This window comes from Ictalurus punctatus, chromosome 3 (assembly GCF_001660625.3).
Source record: "Ictalurus punctatus breed USDA103 chromosome 3, Coco_2.0, whole genome shotgun sequence".
NCBI lineage: Eukaryota > Metazoa > Chordata > Actinopteri > Siluriformes > Ictaluridae > Ictalurus > Ictalurus punctatus.
In genome coordinates this window covers 16,059,844-16,077,797 of record NC_030418.2, presented here as the reverse complement: position 1 = coordinate 16,077,797, position 17,954 = coordinate 16,059,844, and the positions used below count along the sequence as shown (strand labels likewise).

The following is a 17,954-nucleotide window of genomic DNA, read 5'->3' as shown; positions in this document are numbered from 1 at the left end:
TTGTCAGGAGCTCCAGCTGTGTCTAAAAACAGTCGTGGATCATCCAGGTAATGACACAAAGTATTAAGAATCCAGGATATGTAAACTTTTGAACGGGACAATGATTATTATTATTATTATTATTATTATTATTATTATTATTATTATTATTATTATTAAAATAAATTCAGCTTTTACTTTATCTTGTGGATTATATGTAAACATCTGTTATGTGAAATAGCTTATTCAGGACAGTACTAAATAATAAAAAACAACATGGGATTTTTTATGATCCCTCTTATTTTGATAACAGTATTAAGATTGAGCAGATTCTGCAAGGGGTATGCAAACTTTTTGGGCACAACTGTATGCTATATAAATAATGTATTTGGGCCTTTATTACACAGAGAACTAAAAAAGATCACCCCACTAAATGGTTTGGTCTCCCCCCCCCCCCCCAATGTTCAGGATGTGGTTACAGCCCTGGTTTAAGAAAACGTTGATCTTTACATTACATACATAGTTAAGTTAAAGCGTGTTTTCAGAGGAAGTTTAGTGATGGTAGTCCACTCCGCGTTTTGTCGGCAGCCGGCGGCGGGCGTTAAAGAGCCGATCCGCTGCCTGAGGCCGGAGGGAGTGGAGCTCCACTACACGCTCTCGTGTAAGTGCGGTTTATTACGATGTTTTACACCGAGACAGCATGGCAGTGTTATGAGTAAAAGTTTATAGTGGACTTATTGACAAGTTTATAGTCATTCGACCGACTTAGCCAGTTCGCTAAGTGAAAATGCTGAAGGACCAGGCGTCTTTTACAGGCGTGGAGTATTATTAGCAGGTCAGACGTTGCAACTGTCTCTCCGGTATGTAAAGTATTTCAACTGGTTTTAAAGTGTACTCACTACTATAACGCCACAACAACAGTGTCGGTTCATTATGGGTATTGGCTCATTTTTCCCCCGTGATGTTGTATATAGAAAGTCGATTTCAGACGGTTTTAAAGCGAGATGAAGTGTTATAACTAGACGCTGCGGTGAGCTTGTAGCAACAGTAACGGATAAGCGAGGAGCTAGCTGGCTAAGGCTAGTTTACTCGAGTTAGTAAACGTTCAGCTGGGCTTCAACTTCAGCTCGTCTACATTACTCAAGTCTACATTTACTTGTCAGCGTTAGCGAAGGATTGGAAACCCACGTGACCTTTACACAAATTATCGTTTTAGTAAATATACATGATACAAAATGTAATATTGAAAAGTTTCATGAAATGTGTCACTTCATGGACAGCCACATTAGGGCGTTAGCTATGTCTTAAGCCGCATTGTTGATATGCTGTTTTACTTACTTTAAAAACGACAACAACATCATATTTAGATCATATTTTTAGATTTAATTTCTTACCCACTTGGACTACATTTTATAAATGTTGTTGTGTTACATTGTAACTAACAAACTAAGGAACTACACACAACATTTATTACACTAACACTTCAGTGCACCACATAATTGACACTAAATCCAGTGATAATACAATGTAAGGTACAAAATAATACAAACTAATACTACTACTAATAATAATGCAGTAATACATCATAATAAAATCAATCCATCCTTTAACACCCTAAACGTCCAGGACTTGTCAGCAGGTCCATGCATCTATTCCTCACTACCTTCTTTACATTAGTTGCACTGTAATTACGAATAATTTATTACTATGAGTTATTTATAAAAGTTACTGAGTAGCATGCTTTAAGATAAATATCTGAATAACAAGTATAATAGAAAGAGTTTATCAGGATGAGATGATGATTATATTTACCGTTTCCACAGACATACCAAGGAATTATTGTACTGGACGCTAAATAGGGAAGATCAAATTCCGCATTTGAAAGATCTTCAAGTTAAAAATTATCCTAGCTCCACTTCCCATGTGTGCTGACTCATCTTTTAACTCCCTCACTCTCATGATTCTTAGCTATGCCTCATACTGTCAAACGACCAAAGAAAGTACAGCCTCCAAGAAAACAAAATGTTAAAAAGTTGAAATCATCCACTGGTAAAAGGCGAGCAGGGAATTCAAGCAATCCCAGAGGGCCAACAATAGGTAAACGGCATCCAGTAATCAGAAAGCCCAAAGCAAAGAAACGAGCAACCAGGGTGATCCAGGGACGTGCCATCAGCAAGGACACCAAAAAAGCGGTCACAGGAAGAGCAAGCAAGACCAATAATACATTTAACGTTATAGGATCTATCAGGTGCACACGTAGCTCTCAGGCCCAAAATGGCCTGTTTGCAGACCTCGCTGGCAGGAGGAGGTCCTTTCGAGGTAGTCAGTTATCCCAGATTGTCTTGCAGGAAGTGAAGTCTCCCAGGAGGGTGGTCACAAAAAAGACCATCAAAGCCCAGGAGACCACGGAACAGGATACTATGAAAAACCCAGATCTTTGTGACCCTAAAAGTGATGTCCGACAAGACGAGGCACTTGTTCCCAACAGAGGGCATCCCACCTTTAACTCAGTTTCTGACGAAGCTAAAGTAGAGGAGGACAGAGAATCACTTGTTCTCAATGCTGCTAAGTTGGTGGAGGAGAAGACAGAGGTCACCTCTGAAATGGTAGAAAGTGAAAACAACCCTGGGCCCATTCAGAACACTGACCAGCCACACACTGAATTGAGTGATTTGCTTGTGAACTCATGTGACTCGACCGTTAACGTGGACTTTGTTTGTACACTTAATACCTCAGACCTGACAGTATCCACACTTTCACAGTCACATGATATTGCCCCTCAAATAACTCCAAAAGACTCTTCTCAGCCAGATGTCTCTGTGGTGCCCCCTGTAAATGAATTACTTCAAGAATCAGCAACACTTCAGCACAATCCAGATCCTACCCAAGGGGTGGACAGAGAGCAACAGTGCACCTTAGACCTGAAAGCCAAAGATGTGAATGACGCGGATGTGAAAACCAAAGATGCGAATGACAACGACGATGAGATGTACAACAAGAATGAAGGAGCACTGTCACTCCTCTCGTTGAGCACAGGTTTTTATTGCAACTCTCTGCCCAGCCTGGACTGTGAGTCTCAAACAGCAACGTATTTCCTAAATAAACTGTTGAGCAGCTCCGAGAGCACCCAGTCCTCTTTTGACAATGAGTCCGAGGCTGGGGGTTCAGTACTGGCTCCAGGACCCGAGGAAGCAGGTGCTTCTTCCTTCCTGGAGGCAGAATTACACCAGCGTTTACCCCAAGTTCAGCAGAGAAGAGAGAGAAAGAAGAGGAGGAGATGTGGGGCATGTGTGCCTTGTCTTCGCAAGATCAACTGTGGACAGTGCAGCTGCTGCTTAAACCGAAAGACTGGTCATCAGATCTGTAAGCTCAGGAAATGTGTAGAGCTGAAGAAAAGGCCCTTTCCGATCTCTGCTGGAGAGGTAGGCCACTTCACTTCATTCGCTTAATGTTTCTGTTTCTCAGTTCTTACCATTGCGAAACTGAAACTCCATAGTTCCTGACTATCACGGTTCATAGTGTAGCAAAGACCATAATGTATTTTCTCCATATACAGATGTTTTTGCATGCTATCTGGAATTGTCAGCTCAATGCGCAAGAGAGTTTTTCCACGTGAAACGTGAAGCTCTGCGATATGACTCACATGTGCTTTAATAGTGCGTTGGGCACTTCTATGATCTCAGAACTGCTTAAGTATGTCAGCTGTCATGTTCTCCGTATTACGTGTCTGCTTCCTGTGCTGTGACATGAATGGGAGTATCCAACCACACGAGTCGCTGTCAGCTCAGCACGTGGTGTGAGTGTCTGTTTGTGTGTGTTAGGGCATGATAGCCTTCCGTATGCTTAACTGCCACAATGACGTGCCTCCTTCCTTACCACAGAAAGCTGTAGCATGTTTTTAGCTAATGTGTCACGCTGTGCTAAAATCCAGCGCTGTTCAGAGCATGTCGTGTCACGCATTCACACTGATAAAGTTGCCAAAAAGGCAACTGTGCAAATGCTTCCTCATTTTCTTTAGTCAGGGAATGGGAGGTACAGAGTTCAGGGCAGAATTACAGTAAATAAAAGCCTGGAAAAACAGTCTGTTGCTCTTGTCAGTCTTGTCAGTGTAAATGTTGTACATTTCCAGAAACATTTCACATTTGCTGCTGAAACACTGTGGGATTAGATTTAAAATTTAATTATGCTCAACATAAATATTGTTGTCATATTCTAATGGAAACATTCATGTCTTTAGTAATGCATAGGAATGTGCTGGTGTCTGCGTGATAACACAACTTTTCCAGTGACATATTTAACCCTCTTGAGGTATTAATGCAACATGGTTCAATTCAACTGAATTTATGCTACAATAAATTCACTCATTTTTGGTGAGTGAATTTACATGAATCTAATCTACATGAATTCTTTAGATCATTAAATAGGTTTATTGTAGCGTATATATTGTGTAATAGGTTTTGGGGATCATTCACTGATCAACGATTAACAGGCATCCGTTGCAGTTTATACCTAGCTTAAGTAATACTAGATTTAACTGCTTCATAGACACAGAAGGATAGAGGAAGCTGTTACATATTCTGGATGCCTGATTAAAACATAAAACATGGAAATTTTTGGTAAACATATACAGTCAGGGACAGGAGGGTTCCTTTAAAATGTATTGCGTTACAGTTACAAATTACTTGATTAAAAATGTCATTAGTAATGTAATCCAAGTATCACAATACAAAAGTAATTCAATCTGATTAATTTTGGATTACTTCAAGGTCACATATGTAAATAAAGTCATGAGAAAAGTAATATGATCTAAAATACTTTTATTTAGAGCTTATTTTAGAGGTTTAAATCATGTTTGGATTTGTATCAAATAAATTAACAAATAAATAAATAAATAAATAAATAAATGAAAAAGATCACTGTCCCTGATGCAGGTAACATTACATCACAAAAGCATTTCAGAGAGCAATTTATGTAAATTTTTTACAAAATATATTTGCGCATGCACCAGGAGGTTGTTCATGTGAGCCACGACTGGCGAGAGAGAACCAGAACTATAATCAAGCAGCTGTCTATATCGTGTTATGTCATAAGATTCATTTATTTGGTTTTAAATGAAAAAAATGTTATCCTGATAGTATTCCCATTTTTTTTTTTACAGAATGTACCTGTAATCTGATTACTTTGTTTTTTGACGTAACTGTAACGGATTACAGTTACCAGTTTTTTGTATCCTGACTACATAACACCGTTACATGTATTCCGTTACTTGCCAAGCCTGTATACGGTGGATATAAAGAGTCTACACACTCCTGTTAAAATGGCAGGTTTTTGTGATGTAAAGTTAAATCATGTCAGAACCTTTGTTCACCTTTATTATGAAATTACATCATATAAATATCAAGTGACAAACAACCAGAAATGTTTTTTTTGGGGGGGGCAAACAAAAAACATCCAAATTCCAGCTTGCATAAGTAGGAACACCCTTTTATAATTGGGAATGTGCCAGTGTTCAGAATCAACCAATCACATTCAAATTCATGTTAAATACTAATACACTTGATATCAATTAAAGTGACCGATTATCCCCAAATAAAGTACAACTGTTCCTATAGGAGTTTCCTGACATCTTCTTGGTAACATCCAACTGGAAACACCATGGGCCACAAAGCGCTTACAAAGCGGGTATAGGATCTCATTGTTGAAAAATATCAATCAGTAGAGGGTTACAAAAAAATCTCCAAGGCACTGGATATACCATGGAACACTGTAAAGACAATAATCAACAAGTGGAGAAAATATGGCATGACAATGATGATATTAAGAACAGGACATCCCTCTAAAATTGATGAGATGATCAGGAGAAACTGTTCAGGGAAGGTGCCAAGAGGCCTACAGCAACATTAAAAGAACTTTAGCTATTTCTGGCAAGGACTGATTTGCTCCCTACATATGACAACAATGTAACAGGGGTGTGTAGACTTTTTTTTTATATCCACTGTAGTTGTTTGTTTATAGTTGCATGAGGCCATCAAATATCTGGGCACCATAAAGGTGTACTAACACAATGGATACGTTTTTTGGAAACCTTTTAAAAAAATATATATTTTCTCATACTGTGCAGCGATTCATTATCATATACATCACTATTTGAATAAGAGAGACAATCTTGTGATTTAAATTTGGGGATTTGATCTGCAAGATTGGTGTCGGAGCAAACATAATTACTTCCACTAAATTATTATGATGAAGACAAGTCCAAACACACCATGGCTTTTGTCTTGACAATTCTTGGGAAATACTGAACAGCATGTTGACTGTGCTGAAACACATCAGACTTTCAGAGCTGTGTGAAGTAATGTAAAGTCAGCATCATAAACACTTTCAACTATTGGCTTGCTGAGAGTCAGACATTTTATACTGGAGGGTAATATAAGGGGCATTTCATAGATCTAGTCCACAGTAACACAGATTTTTTTTCTTCTCTCATTTGCCTTTCCAGGCACACGAAAACAGTATTTTCAACCACACACACACAAAAAAACATATTTTCAAGGCTCCTGAGTTGCACAGCAGAAATACATTTGCCCTATCATCAGGAGGTTGCAGGTTCAAATCCTAACAGTGCCACAGCCATCTGTGGCCAGGAGTCAAGACCAAAATTACACTTGTGATGGGAGGGACGCCGTTATTTTTTTTTCCTTGTCAATGAGCGCAACACTAGACACTAATTGTGAGTGTCTCTGAGCTCATGTATGCAGAAGAGGGCAGTGCTTCCCTCAGATTGTGTTATGCTATGACACAGCAGTTCAAAAAGATTTGAAAGTTGGCTTCATATGTCTCCTTGTTGTGTGATAGGGGACATCACATCTTTTCAAATATGCTATCCAAAGATTTGTGGATAAATTTACAAATGAATTGCCATGACAATGCCAAGATGGTGAAACTTATTACTAGGGTTGCATGGTATACCGGTACGACGGTAGTATCATGATACTAAAGCTTCAAAATACCACCAATGTATTTTTTTAAACCATTAGTATCATCAATTCGGTAGTACCGTAAGTATTGTTGTATGTGCGGCAGTTAATACTATTTTCGCTAAAACGACACATCTCACTGCTCTTTGAATACACAAAGGTTAGTGACACTTCATATAACTTAAATTCTTTACCTTAATCTTTTCCTGTTTGCTAGTAAGTGAGCTAACTTTACACTAACCACTGTGTGAAAATACTAAAATTAGCTGAAATGAGCTAACATTATGCCCACCGCTGTGCGTAAATTCTAAAATTAGCTGAAGCTAGCTAACCTTATGCCAACCACTGTGTGTAAATTCTAAAATTAGCCATGTTTGCTAGTAAGCGAGCTAATGTTCCCAATTTTATACATTTATTTATCTTTTAGCGTTTGTTGTTTCCAAATTGTTATTTATTCCTAATGATGTGTTCATTCTTAGTATTCTGAGGACATTTTCCTTTTGCATGATTTCATTGCTCTAGGGACTAATAGATGAAATATGTGGCACATTGAGTTAGTTGCTTGCCAACTGTACGTATGATTGTTCTTGAGTTTTTCCAAAAGCCAGTTATTCATTCTCATTAATAAAGTATTCAGAGGAAAATTCAGTTTGTCTGTTTTCATTTGTATCTCTGTATTTTTTGTAAATTTGGTTCATTTTGTAGATTTGAATTAGGAACTAACATACTATCGCGTGGTATCGTGATACTTTAGCTGGTATAGTATCATAAGGTACGTTTATGGTATCGTGACAATCCTACTTATTACAATGCTCTTTTCTGCATTAGGTATTTAATTTGACATTTTTTGTAAAGGTTGAGTAGGAAACAGACTAGATGAAGCTAGTGTCTCCATGCAGGGTGATCAGGATCAGCCTGTCTTCACACCTACTCCAGCTCAAACATGACAGATCTTAACTGACAATCCATTCAGGCAGCTAAACAGGATGGGGCTTGGCCCTGAGACCCGATTGTGTGCAAACCAAACAAATGTGTAACAAAGCTGAACTGTAGATGGTAGGGATGCACAATACGGCGCAAAATAGCTTAATTATTAATTATTATTATTATATTGGAACATAAAGCATTCACAATATGCCATGCAATATACAAACAGGTAGGTGATGTGTCAAGTCAGCTAAACTATATATTTATGCTATACTGTAGGGCCATAAGTATGTGGGAACCTGACATCACACACCCATATGTGTTTTTGAACATTCATTCATTTTCAGTAGCCTTTTTATACTGATCAGGATCTCGGTTGATCTTGAACCTATCCTGTTAAAATTGGATGCATGGTGGTAATACACACAGGAAGGCATGCCACCATGTAAACACATATCTGCTATATCAATTCACACTTTCTATACCCTCATTTTTTATGCTTAAAGGACAGAACTCCTGCCAAACCCTATACAAGAAAAACCTGGCAATTCAAACACATGAAACACGTGTTCAGGTGCTTTTAATAATATGAATGGGAATATCAACACCTTTTGTAGTACAACATTAAATATAAATTTTCCCTGCAGAGATATTAACTTTTTTTTTTTAATTACTTACTTGGACTGAATACAACCCAAAGTATGCGGTGCAAAAGGGAAAACCCACACTGCAGCAGTAACCGTGATGCTTATAGGGGATTTCTTGCATAGACCGAGCAAATGCTTAGTAATGACAGCGAGACTACAATGACACATAATTGATAGAGCAAACCTGTCTACAATATTCAATAATAGAATTTTACAGAGAGGGTGCTGTGGATTATTTGTTCCAGGAATAATCTACATTGTGCAATATTTTAGAGCTTAGGAACAAGTAAGAATTTCATTGTGTGGTCTAAACCGTGGCGTTTTTACTGTGCACATGACAATGAATCTCTTGATCTTGATGGCAACTCTTTTAAAGATAACAGTGGCTCGTGACCCTAAACTGTTTTCCGATTTTCATAAAATGTCTTTCATATTTCTCTTGTTTACTGAGACTGCATTTCTGAATTGTTACCACTGAGCTAAAAAGCCCTGTGTAATAGCTATAATTCAGTACTTGCCATACCGTCACCTGCAATTTTGTCATGTAGTCATAGTAAACACGGCATGTGTTTTTCGCCACTGTATGTAGTCTTAAAACTTGTTTTCTTTTGTCCAAGTGACTCATAGTCAAATGTAACATTAAAACTTGGAGATTTACCGTTTATTAATTTCCAGTTCACCAGCTCTATGATTATGTGGCATTCGTTTCTTATTCTGTGGCTTATTTGAGTAATAGGAGGAAAATTCTGGTCAGCGGGCACTGCAGTGAGCCAACTCGTCCAATCTAGCTGTACACTGTTAGCTCCCTTATGTCTTTATGTAGTGTTTTAGTGTGCCACAGTGACAGAGCTACTGTAGTTTGCATTGTAAATGTAGCAGGGCTTTGCTTGGCCATGTAGGGAGAGGAGGGAAATCAGATGAAGTCAAAGGGGAAGAGGGCCATTGAAGAAATCAGTTCTGGTTACAGTCTCTCACATCAGTGCTGATGTGTCATAATTGCAGAATATATTCTCAGGTGTAGAGACTTTTAAAACAGAATGAATGTCACTAGAATGTCTTTGTAAAGTATTATGAACTGAACCAATAGAAGAAGGTGGCCTGGTCTGATGAATCATTTTTTTTTTTCACATCATATGGACGTCTGTGTGTATGTGTGTGACTTACCTGTGGAAGAAATGGCACCAGGATGCACTATGGGAAGAAGTGTGATGCTCTGGGCAATGTTCCGCTGGGAAACCTTGGGTTCTGGTATTCATGTGGATGTTACTTTCACATGTACCACCTACCTAAACATTGTTGCAGACCAAGTACACTTCTTCATGGCAATGGTATTCCCTAATGGCAGTGGCCTCTTTCAGCAGGATTACAGTATGCGCCCTGCCACACTGCAAAAACTGGTCAGGAATGGTTTGAGGAACATGACAAAGAATTCAAGGTGTTGATTTGGTCTCCAAATTTCTCTGATCTCAATCTGATCGAGCATCTGTGGGATGTGCTGGACAAACAAGTTTGATCTATGGAGGCTCCACCTCCCAACTTACAGGATCTGCTGCTAATGTCTTGGTGCCAGATACCACAGCACACCTTCAGAGGTCTTTGCCTCGACGGGCCAGGGCTGTTCTGGTGGCTCAAGAGGGAATCTACACAATATTAGGCAAGTGGATGAAATGTTATGGCTGATCGTTGTGTATATATCTATATATTCCTATATAAACCTGCTCATTCACATAGGTTTATATAGGAATATGTATAGCCAATTATATGGCAGCTGCACAATGCATAAAATCATACAGATAGAGGATCAGAGCTTCAGTTACTCTGATCTCAGTGATCCTGACCCTCGCATGGTTGTTGGTGCTAGGCAAGCTAGTCTGAGTATTTCAGAAACTACCCTGAGGTGGATGGGCTGCAACAGCAGAAGACCACATTGGGATACACTCCTGTCTGCCAAAAACAGGAATCTGAGGCTGCAGTGTGCACAGGCTCACCCACAGGCTTCAACTTGTTGAAGATGAGCAAAACTTCACCTGATTTTTCCAATCTTCAACTGGCTAATTTCAGTGAGCTCCATCATTTGTAAACCGTAATTTTATTTAATGAGAAGTTTAACTGCTTGCCTTAATTTCTTTCCTGACACTATTTGATTAACTTCAGAAACGTCCTGTAAAGGTAAATATTGATTCCCCTTTTACTACACTTACTGTACTTCTCAGGTACAATCTCAGCTCATAAACATATTAGTTGGATGTCATAAAGTTGGGAGGATCTCCATTACGCTGTGATGCAGAAGATGATGTTATTTCGCTTCACGTGTAGTTTTGGGCTCCCACCCTCCAGTTCTATAACCATAAAACAAATAAAGGTTTTCCATTTGAATTTCGATTTTTAAATTTAAAATGTAAAATTTCTAAAATTCCAAGACTAGATGCACTTACACTGCTATGCTTACACTAATAAAGATCACATATAGGGGAGTTTAAATGGTCAGGTTAATAGCAAGCTGCCTGTCATGGAGGTGCTTATGTCTTATTAAAGTTTGCTGTGATTTTTCATAATCAGTTACATTTCTTCCAGTAATCATGGTCCTGTGCATGAATAGTCTTACATTCAAGGTTGTAATATACAAATATACAAATACTCTGGTGCAACGATGATAACCAAAACACACACACACACACACACACACACACACACACACACACACACACACACACACACACACGTTTGTCTTACTTTCCTTGTTCGGGCATTCCATTGAAAATTATGCAGCTAAAAAATGCTATACTTAAATTTAGCCCCAACCTTAACCTTAGCAACCAAAAGGAAACCATTTATGCTGTTCTAGTTTTTTAAAAATAAAAAGCTGGAGTTTTTGTTTAAAAAAAAAAAAAAAAAAAAAAAAAAAAAGGGGGGGGGGGGGGGTTTCTTCTCATTGGGACCAGCCAACATCAAAGCTGTTAGATATTCCTACACTTGTGGTGACATTTGGGCCCAACTGAGATAGAAAAGCATGCTCATGCATGTGCATGCACATACACACACACACACACACACACACACACACACACACACACACACACACACACACACACACACACACACACACACACACACACACATATATATATATATATATTATACAGACACACACTGCTGTTGAACTCATTCAACCCTCTATGGCATTGCAATAGTTTGGTAATGGAAGGAAGTCTTGTATAAAGTAAACTTGGGTGAGCCTCCACCCTTCCACTACAGCACATGGAAATGCCAGACACTCAGGACTATGATATCGTGTTTGTGTTTAGCACAGCTTGTTTTGTTTAGCACATATAATGGCTGAGAATTTTTTTTTTTTTTTTTTTTTTTTTAAATATGCTTAAAGTGAAATGTGACAACTGAAGGCGATAGTGTGGGTTGTTGATACTGTGACTGTGTGTCAGATTGTGAGGTGTGGGCATGGCCGCTAGGAGGCTGAGGTTGCCAGAAAGGATTCGTGAGAATCGTGAAGCATGAAAATGTGAGGAGGCAGCACTGACTCAAAACTACTATAACATCTTTTCTCCTGTGTGCCTACTACTGCTGTTACCAACCTCCACACCCCGGTAGCTACCCACATATGAAAACACCAACCACATCATGTTCTGCAGTGGATATCATAACTCTGTGAATCGTGTTATCTATGGGAATGCTGTAATGATTGAAGCTAAAGGTATTGTCTCGGGGTCAAGTTATCCGGACATTTGAATATCTACATAGTTTTACATAAAAACTGGAACGCAAGTCCCTTGAAGAGCAGTGTAAAAAGTAGGAGCATTTGGAATGGCTTTTCACAATGTGGAATCTGCAAAGATTGTTTGAAGTTAAGGTTGTATGTAGTACCTAATTGTCTCTCACAAACATAGAAATGTACTTTAACTCTTATCAATTCAAAATGGCCTATTTTACATTCCACCAACACAAAAATTTTAGTTTGGCTCAATTTCTTGAACAAGCATAAAAGACCTTATGTTTAAAAGTCATATTTATATTACCAGTATGATGCCCTGGGGTCTTTTCTCTCTGGAGTTTAGAGCTGCCACAACTAATCAATAAAATCGATAATAATCGATTTTAAAAATGTTTGTCAACGAATCTTATTATCGATTAGTCAGTCTGCGTGCTGCACGGGGCACGTTTACTCATTGTGTTACTTCTGTTCCGAAAACACACATCGGAGAGTACAGATCAAAGTTGTGTCCCAAATAACATATATACATTTACACTATGCACTATGTAGTCTACCATCCAGTGTATGACTTTTAGAAGGGTAGTATCATCTCAAATGGAACACTAGCGTTTTTTTACTAACCGGAAGTATAAGCTGTTTCCAAATTGATGGCACCTGAGGTCAAACGCACGTAACGTGACGCTGCTAGATACCCAGAGTCAATGACAAATTTTTTCAGTTTTACTGTTTTATGCCCAGCGTGACCTCAGTCACCATCAGACGGAGGCATAATCATAAACAGTGGGAGTGCAAGTAATGTCTAATTAAAACCGTACGAACAAAATAAACATAACTAAAGCAATATGCCTAAAGGCAGTGAGTAATAGACACCGTAAGGTGCAGTGAAAGTGTTTTTATTATTAGGACCGTAGTTTAATTATCACTGCTTTTTGTGCAGCCATAAACGAATAATGCATAATTGCTTACAGTGGGGGAAATAAGTATTGGACTCTTCGACATTTCATTCAGTATATATATTTCCAATGAGACTATTCTCATGAAATTATAATACATCAGTATTAACTCAAGAAATCTGAAAATAAATAGAATTCACAACATTAATTAAAGTCCATAAATAAAGTTGTGTAATAAAGTGTAATGACACAGGTAAAAGTATTGAACACGCTAAATGAAATTTATTTAATACTTTGTGGAGAAGCCTTTGTTTGTAATGACAGCTTCAAGACACTTCCTGTATGAAGAAATTAATGGGCAGCAGTATTCAGATATGATTTTGGCCCATTCTTCTAAACATATTGTCTTTAAATCTTGTTCAGTTTGATTGAAGTCAGGTGATTGACTTGGCCATTCTAACACCTTGATTTTTTTTCCTCTGAAACCAATTGAGAGTCTCCTTTGCATCGTTGTTCTGCTGGAAGGTCCACCCACATCTCATCTTCATGATCTTGGTGGATAGCAGCAGATTCTTCTCAAAAATCTCCCGGTTAAGGGCTCCATTCATCGCTCCTTCAATTATATGAAGTCTGCCAGTATCATGCGATGAAAAACAGCCCCACACCATGATGCTTCCACCTCCAAACTTCCCTGGTGGTATAGTGTTTTTAGGGTGATGTGCAGTGCCATTTCTTCTCCAAACATGGTGTGTAGTTTGACAGCCAGAAAGTTCAACTTTGCTCTCGTCTGACCAGACTACACTCTCTCAGTATTTCATAGGCTTGTCCAAATGAGTTGTAGTGAACTTTAAACAAGCTTCGACATGCCTTTTCTTTAGTAATGGAGTCTTGTGGGGTGAGCGTGAGCAGTGGAGTGCGTTGCCTATTGTTTTCTTTGGACTCTTTCTGAGTGGTGGGTTACTCTTCTGACTCCCTGGTCAGAAATCTTCCGAGGAGCTCCTGTGCTTGGCCGGTTGATGACGGAGTGATGATGCTTCCAATGGTGATGATGCTTCCAAAGCCCCAATGGTACTTATATTTAAATTTACATTTACAGCATTTGGCAGACGCCCTTATCCAGAGCAACTTACATTTATCTCATTTATACAACTGAGTAATTGAGGGTTAAGGACCTTGCCCAAGGGCCCAACATTGAACTCCTGACCTTCTGATCAGTAACTCAGAGCCTTTAACCACTGAGCCTGTAACTGATTTCATCAGTATGTTTTGCAACAATAAGGTTACAAAGGTGTTGGGAAAGCTCTTTGCTTTTACCCATCATGAGATGTTTCTTATGTGACACCTTGGTAACAAAAAGCCTTTTTATAGACTATCAATTTTTACTAACGCAACTGATATTAATTTGCATAGATAGGGGGTATAATTACTTTTCGGATTTCAGCTGGTTCCTTGCCTTACCTTGCTGTGGAGAACTGCTTTTTCTTACCGTGTTCAATACTTTTTTCCTGTGTCTGTCACGTACCGTGGATGGCAACGTAAGCAGTTGTGGGTGACCGAGTCCAGGCGGACTAATCCAAAGGGTGAGACAAAGTTCGTAGTCGAGAAAACAGTCAGGGGTCAGGCGATCAGGCAAACAAACAAAACGAGGCGAGGCAGAAAACGAGGTCGGGTACAGAAACACTGGGCAAAATACACTAAGGCAAAACTCCCTAGAACACGGGTTGGCAAAACGGCAGAGAGCAAGTCTACTGAATGTATTACTTTGCAAAGTCTGTTTGTTTCCAAAGTCTCTTAAATGCTGTAGTGAGAGTGTGTGTGTGTGATTGGAAGCAGCTGTGTGCGATTAGAACTCCGGGGAAGGTGAGCGCATGCGTATGTGGGAAGTGTAGTCCTCAGCAGCCATGTTTGTAGTCAGCGGTGTCTCCTGGGAAACTGAGTCTTGACTTGGCTGTGATATGACAGTCAGTGTGTTTACATGGACAACAATAATCCACTATTAACCCGATTAAGACAATTCTCTGATTAAGAAACTAGCATGTAAACAGCAATTTTTAATTACCTTAATCCGATTAAGGTCATACTCAAAGTAAACACAAATCGAATTAAGACAAATCGAATTAAGACATGTGAAGTACTCCTGTTTTAGTCGCATTATCGACGTGTATTACAGACATGTTAATACCTTAATCACACTATTAACGTCGTGTGAGTTTTCACCGCATTTTGCAACAGGACAAGTACACACGGTAGTGCTCAACCGTTTGACGGCAAACGAGAGCACGGTTACCGCGTACTTGCCTACTATAGGCCTGTAGTAGGAGAAATACATGTATCTTGGCTACTATATAGACGGTAAGTATGCGGTTTGGGACACAGCCCACGGTTTCAAGCAGTCGTCTATTTGCACGTACAGCATGACAAATAATTAACTGCACTTGAAGCGTTCGCAAAAAAAATTAATAAAAACACCCAAAACTGTATACGGTCCCATAACGAAGACGAACTGTATGTTGATACATGAAATTCTGGAGGGATGTCGGACGGTGTGGCGTGGTGACGTAATGACGTGTTCTGTTAATCGAACCATGTTCTATAACATGTAAAATGGGAACATGACAGGAGTATTCTAAAAGTGACTCATGTAAACACCTTAATCACATTATTATCTTATTCAGAGTAAGGTCAATAATTAGATTACTGCTGTCCATGTAAACGTGGTCTGTGTCATTCCACTTTATTACACATAACTTTATTTATGGACTTTAATGTTGTGAATTCTTTATACTTACAGATTTCTTGAGTTAATACTGAATTCTAGTGAAAATGTCATGTGAATAACCTCAGTGGAAAAATATTTACTGAAAAAAAATGTTGCGTCCAATACTTATTTCACCCACTGTATGTGTGTATGTATGGTATGTATGATGTATGTGTGTGTGTGTGTGTGTGTGTGTGTGTGTGTGTGTGTATATATATATATATATGTATATGTGTGTGTATGTATGTGTGTGTATACATACATACATACATACATACATACATACATATATTACATATATATACACACACACACACACACACACTCTATAGAACACAACTGGAAAATGTTATGCATTGACCTGGAATTGGACGTGTGTCTGTATTGTCTCAACACACTGTGAAGAGGATGGTTTGAGTGGCCAAAAAATCTCCAAGGATCACCGCTGGAGAATTGCAGAAGTTAGTTGCGTCTTGGGGTCAGAAAGTCTCCAAAACTACAATCTGAAGGCACCTACATCACCACCAGTTGTTTGGAAGGATTTCAAGAAAAAAGCCTCTATTCTCATCCAAAAACAAACTTAAGCGTCTTCAGTTTGCCAGACACTACTGGAACTTGAAATGGGATCGGTTCTATGATCAGATGAAACCAAAATAGAGCTTTTTGGCAGTAAACACCAGAGGTGGTTTTTGTGCACACAGAGGGAGCCATATGGAAAGTACCTCATGCCCACGGTTAAACATGGTGGTGGATCTTTAATGTTTTGGGCTGTTTTTCTGCCAGAGGACCTGAACATTTTGTTAGGATGCATGGCCTCATGGACTCTATCAAATATCAACAGATATTAACTGAAAACCTGACTGCCTCTCCAGAAAGCTTGAAATGTGTCATGGTTGGATCTTCCAGGGATCTGGAGAGATTCTGTATGGAGGAATGGTCTCAGATCCCTTTCCATGTATTCTCTAACCTCATCAGGTATTATAGGAAAAGACTCAAAGCTGTTATCTTGGCAAAGGCAAGTATTGACTAAAAGGGTGCCAATAATTGTTACACACATCTATTTAACAAATATATATTTTTTGATAAACCTGTGTTTTGTTTGCAATTCTTTGATATCCATGATAGCAGGGTATTTTTGTGAATTAAAAAAAAACTGTTCAACAATAAAGACAATTTTTCACAGCCTTCTTTGCAAGGGTGCCAATATTAATGGAGGACACTGTGTGTATATCTGTATATATAAATATTTCAACTTCATATTGTAGGGTAACATAAATTAATTAACATGTTAGTTACTGAAAATGGATGAATGAACATGTCAAAGTCACTTAGGCTACTGTTTCAACGTTGGTTTGAAATTGATTCACGATGGTCTAGGCTGTTTCTAAGAACTCTGCTATTTGGAGTGCTGTAATGGTGATGTAATGGCTAATTTGGCTCTAAAGTAGAAGCCATTTCATATTTGAACCAGTGGTTTCTTCGTTTCTTCTCTTCTGTTATTATAGAAGGGATTGAACCATATGTTTGGTCTGGTCTCACTTTATATTGGGTGTCTCTGGTGATTATCGTTACATATACACTGCACATGCAGCTACAATGTCACTACTGAGGATGTGCATACAGATGTAGATGGAGCACAGCAGTACATCTTCTGTAAATACCCATGTGTATCAACTTTTCAATTTTGGCTCATGTACATACACAAGTCTATCTTGGCAGTTGTAACAGGACATCGGGTTTCTCTCAAATGCGTTAGGTTCAGGAAAATTACATTTGTATGAGCTGCTGGTTTTCCAATAACATTTTCATTCAGATTGCGACAATAGCTACAGTCCATTCTGACGTAATAGAACATCATGAGAACTCTATAAAGGGGGACAGCCCATGGTGAAGTGATGAAAAGCACATACATTAAAGGGTACGTCTTTTTCGATGGGCATATCTGATAAACCTTTTGCTTCTGAGATATTTTTTGCATCAGCCATAACATTGAAACCACAGAAGAGTTACTGTAGCAAAGATTGCTGAAAACGTTAATGCTGGTTA

General features: G+C 38.7%; 1 protein-coding gene across 2 annotated transcripts in view; it reads left to right on the top strand.

Moving 5' to 3' along the window:
- Positions 1-511: 511 nt before the first annotated feature.
- Positions 512-17,954, top strand: part of tet1 (tet methylcytosine dioxygenase 1) — a 41,457-nt gene continuing 24,014 nt past the window's right edge. The window contains exons 1-2 of one of the 2 annotated variants that reach the window (XM_017464534.3): positions 512-839; positions 1,803-3,401. In XM_017464534.3, coding sequence (XP_017320023.1) covers positions 1,950-3,401 — 1,452 coding nt within the window. In that variant the 5' untranslated portion in view covers positions 512-839; positions 1,803-1,949. The remainder of the gene's footprint in view (positions 840-1,802; positions 3,402-17,954) is intronic. The other variant, XM_047154242.2, reaches the window with a different exon arrangement.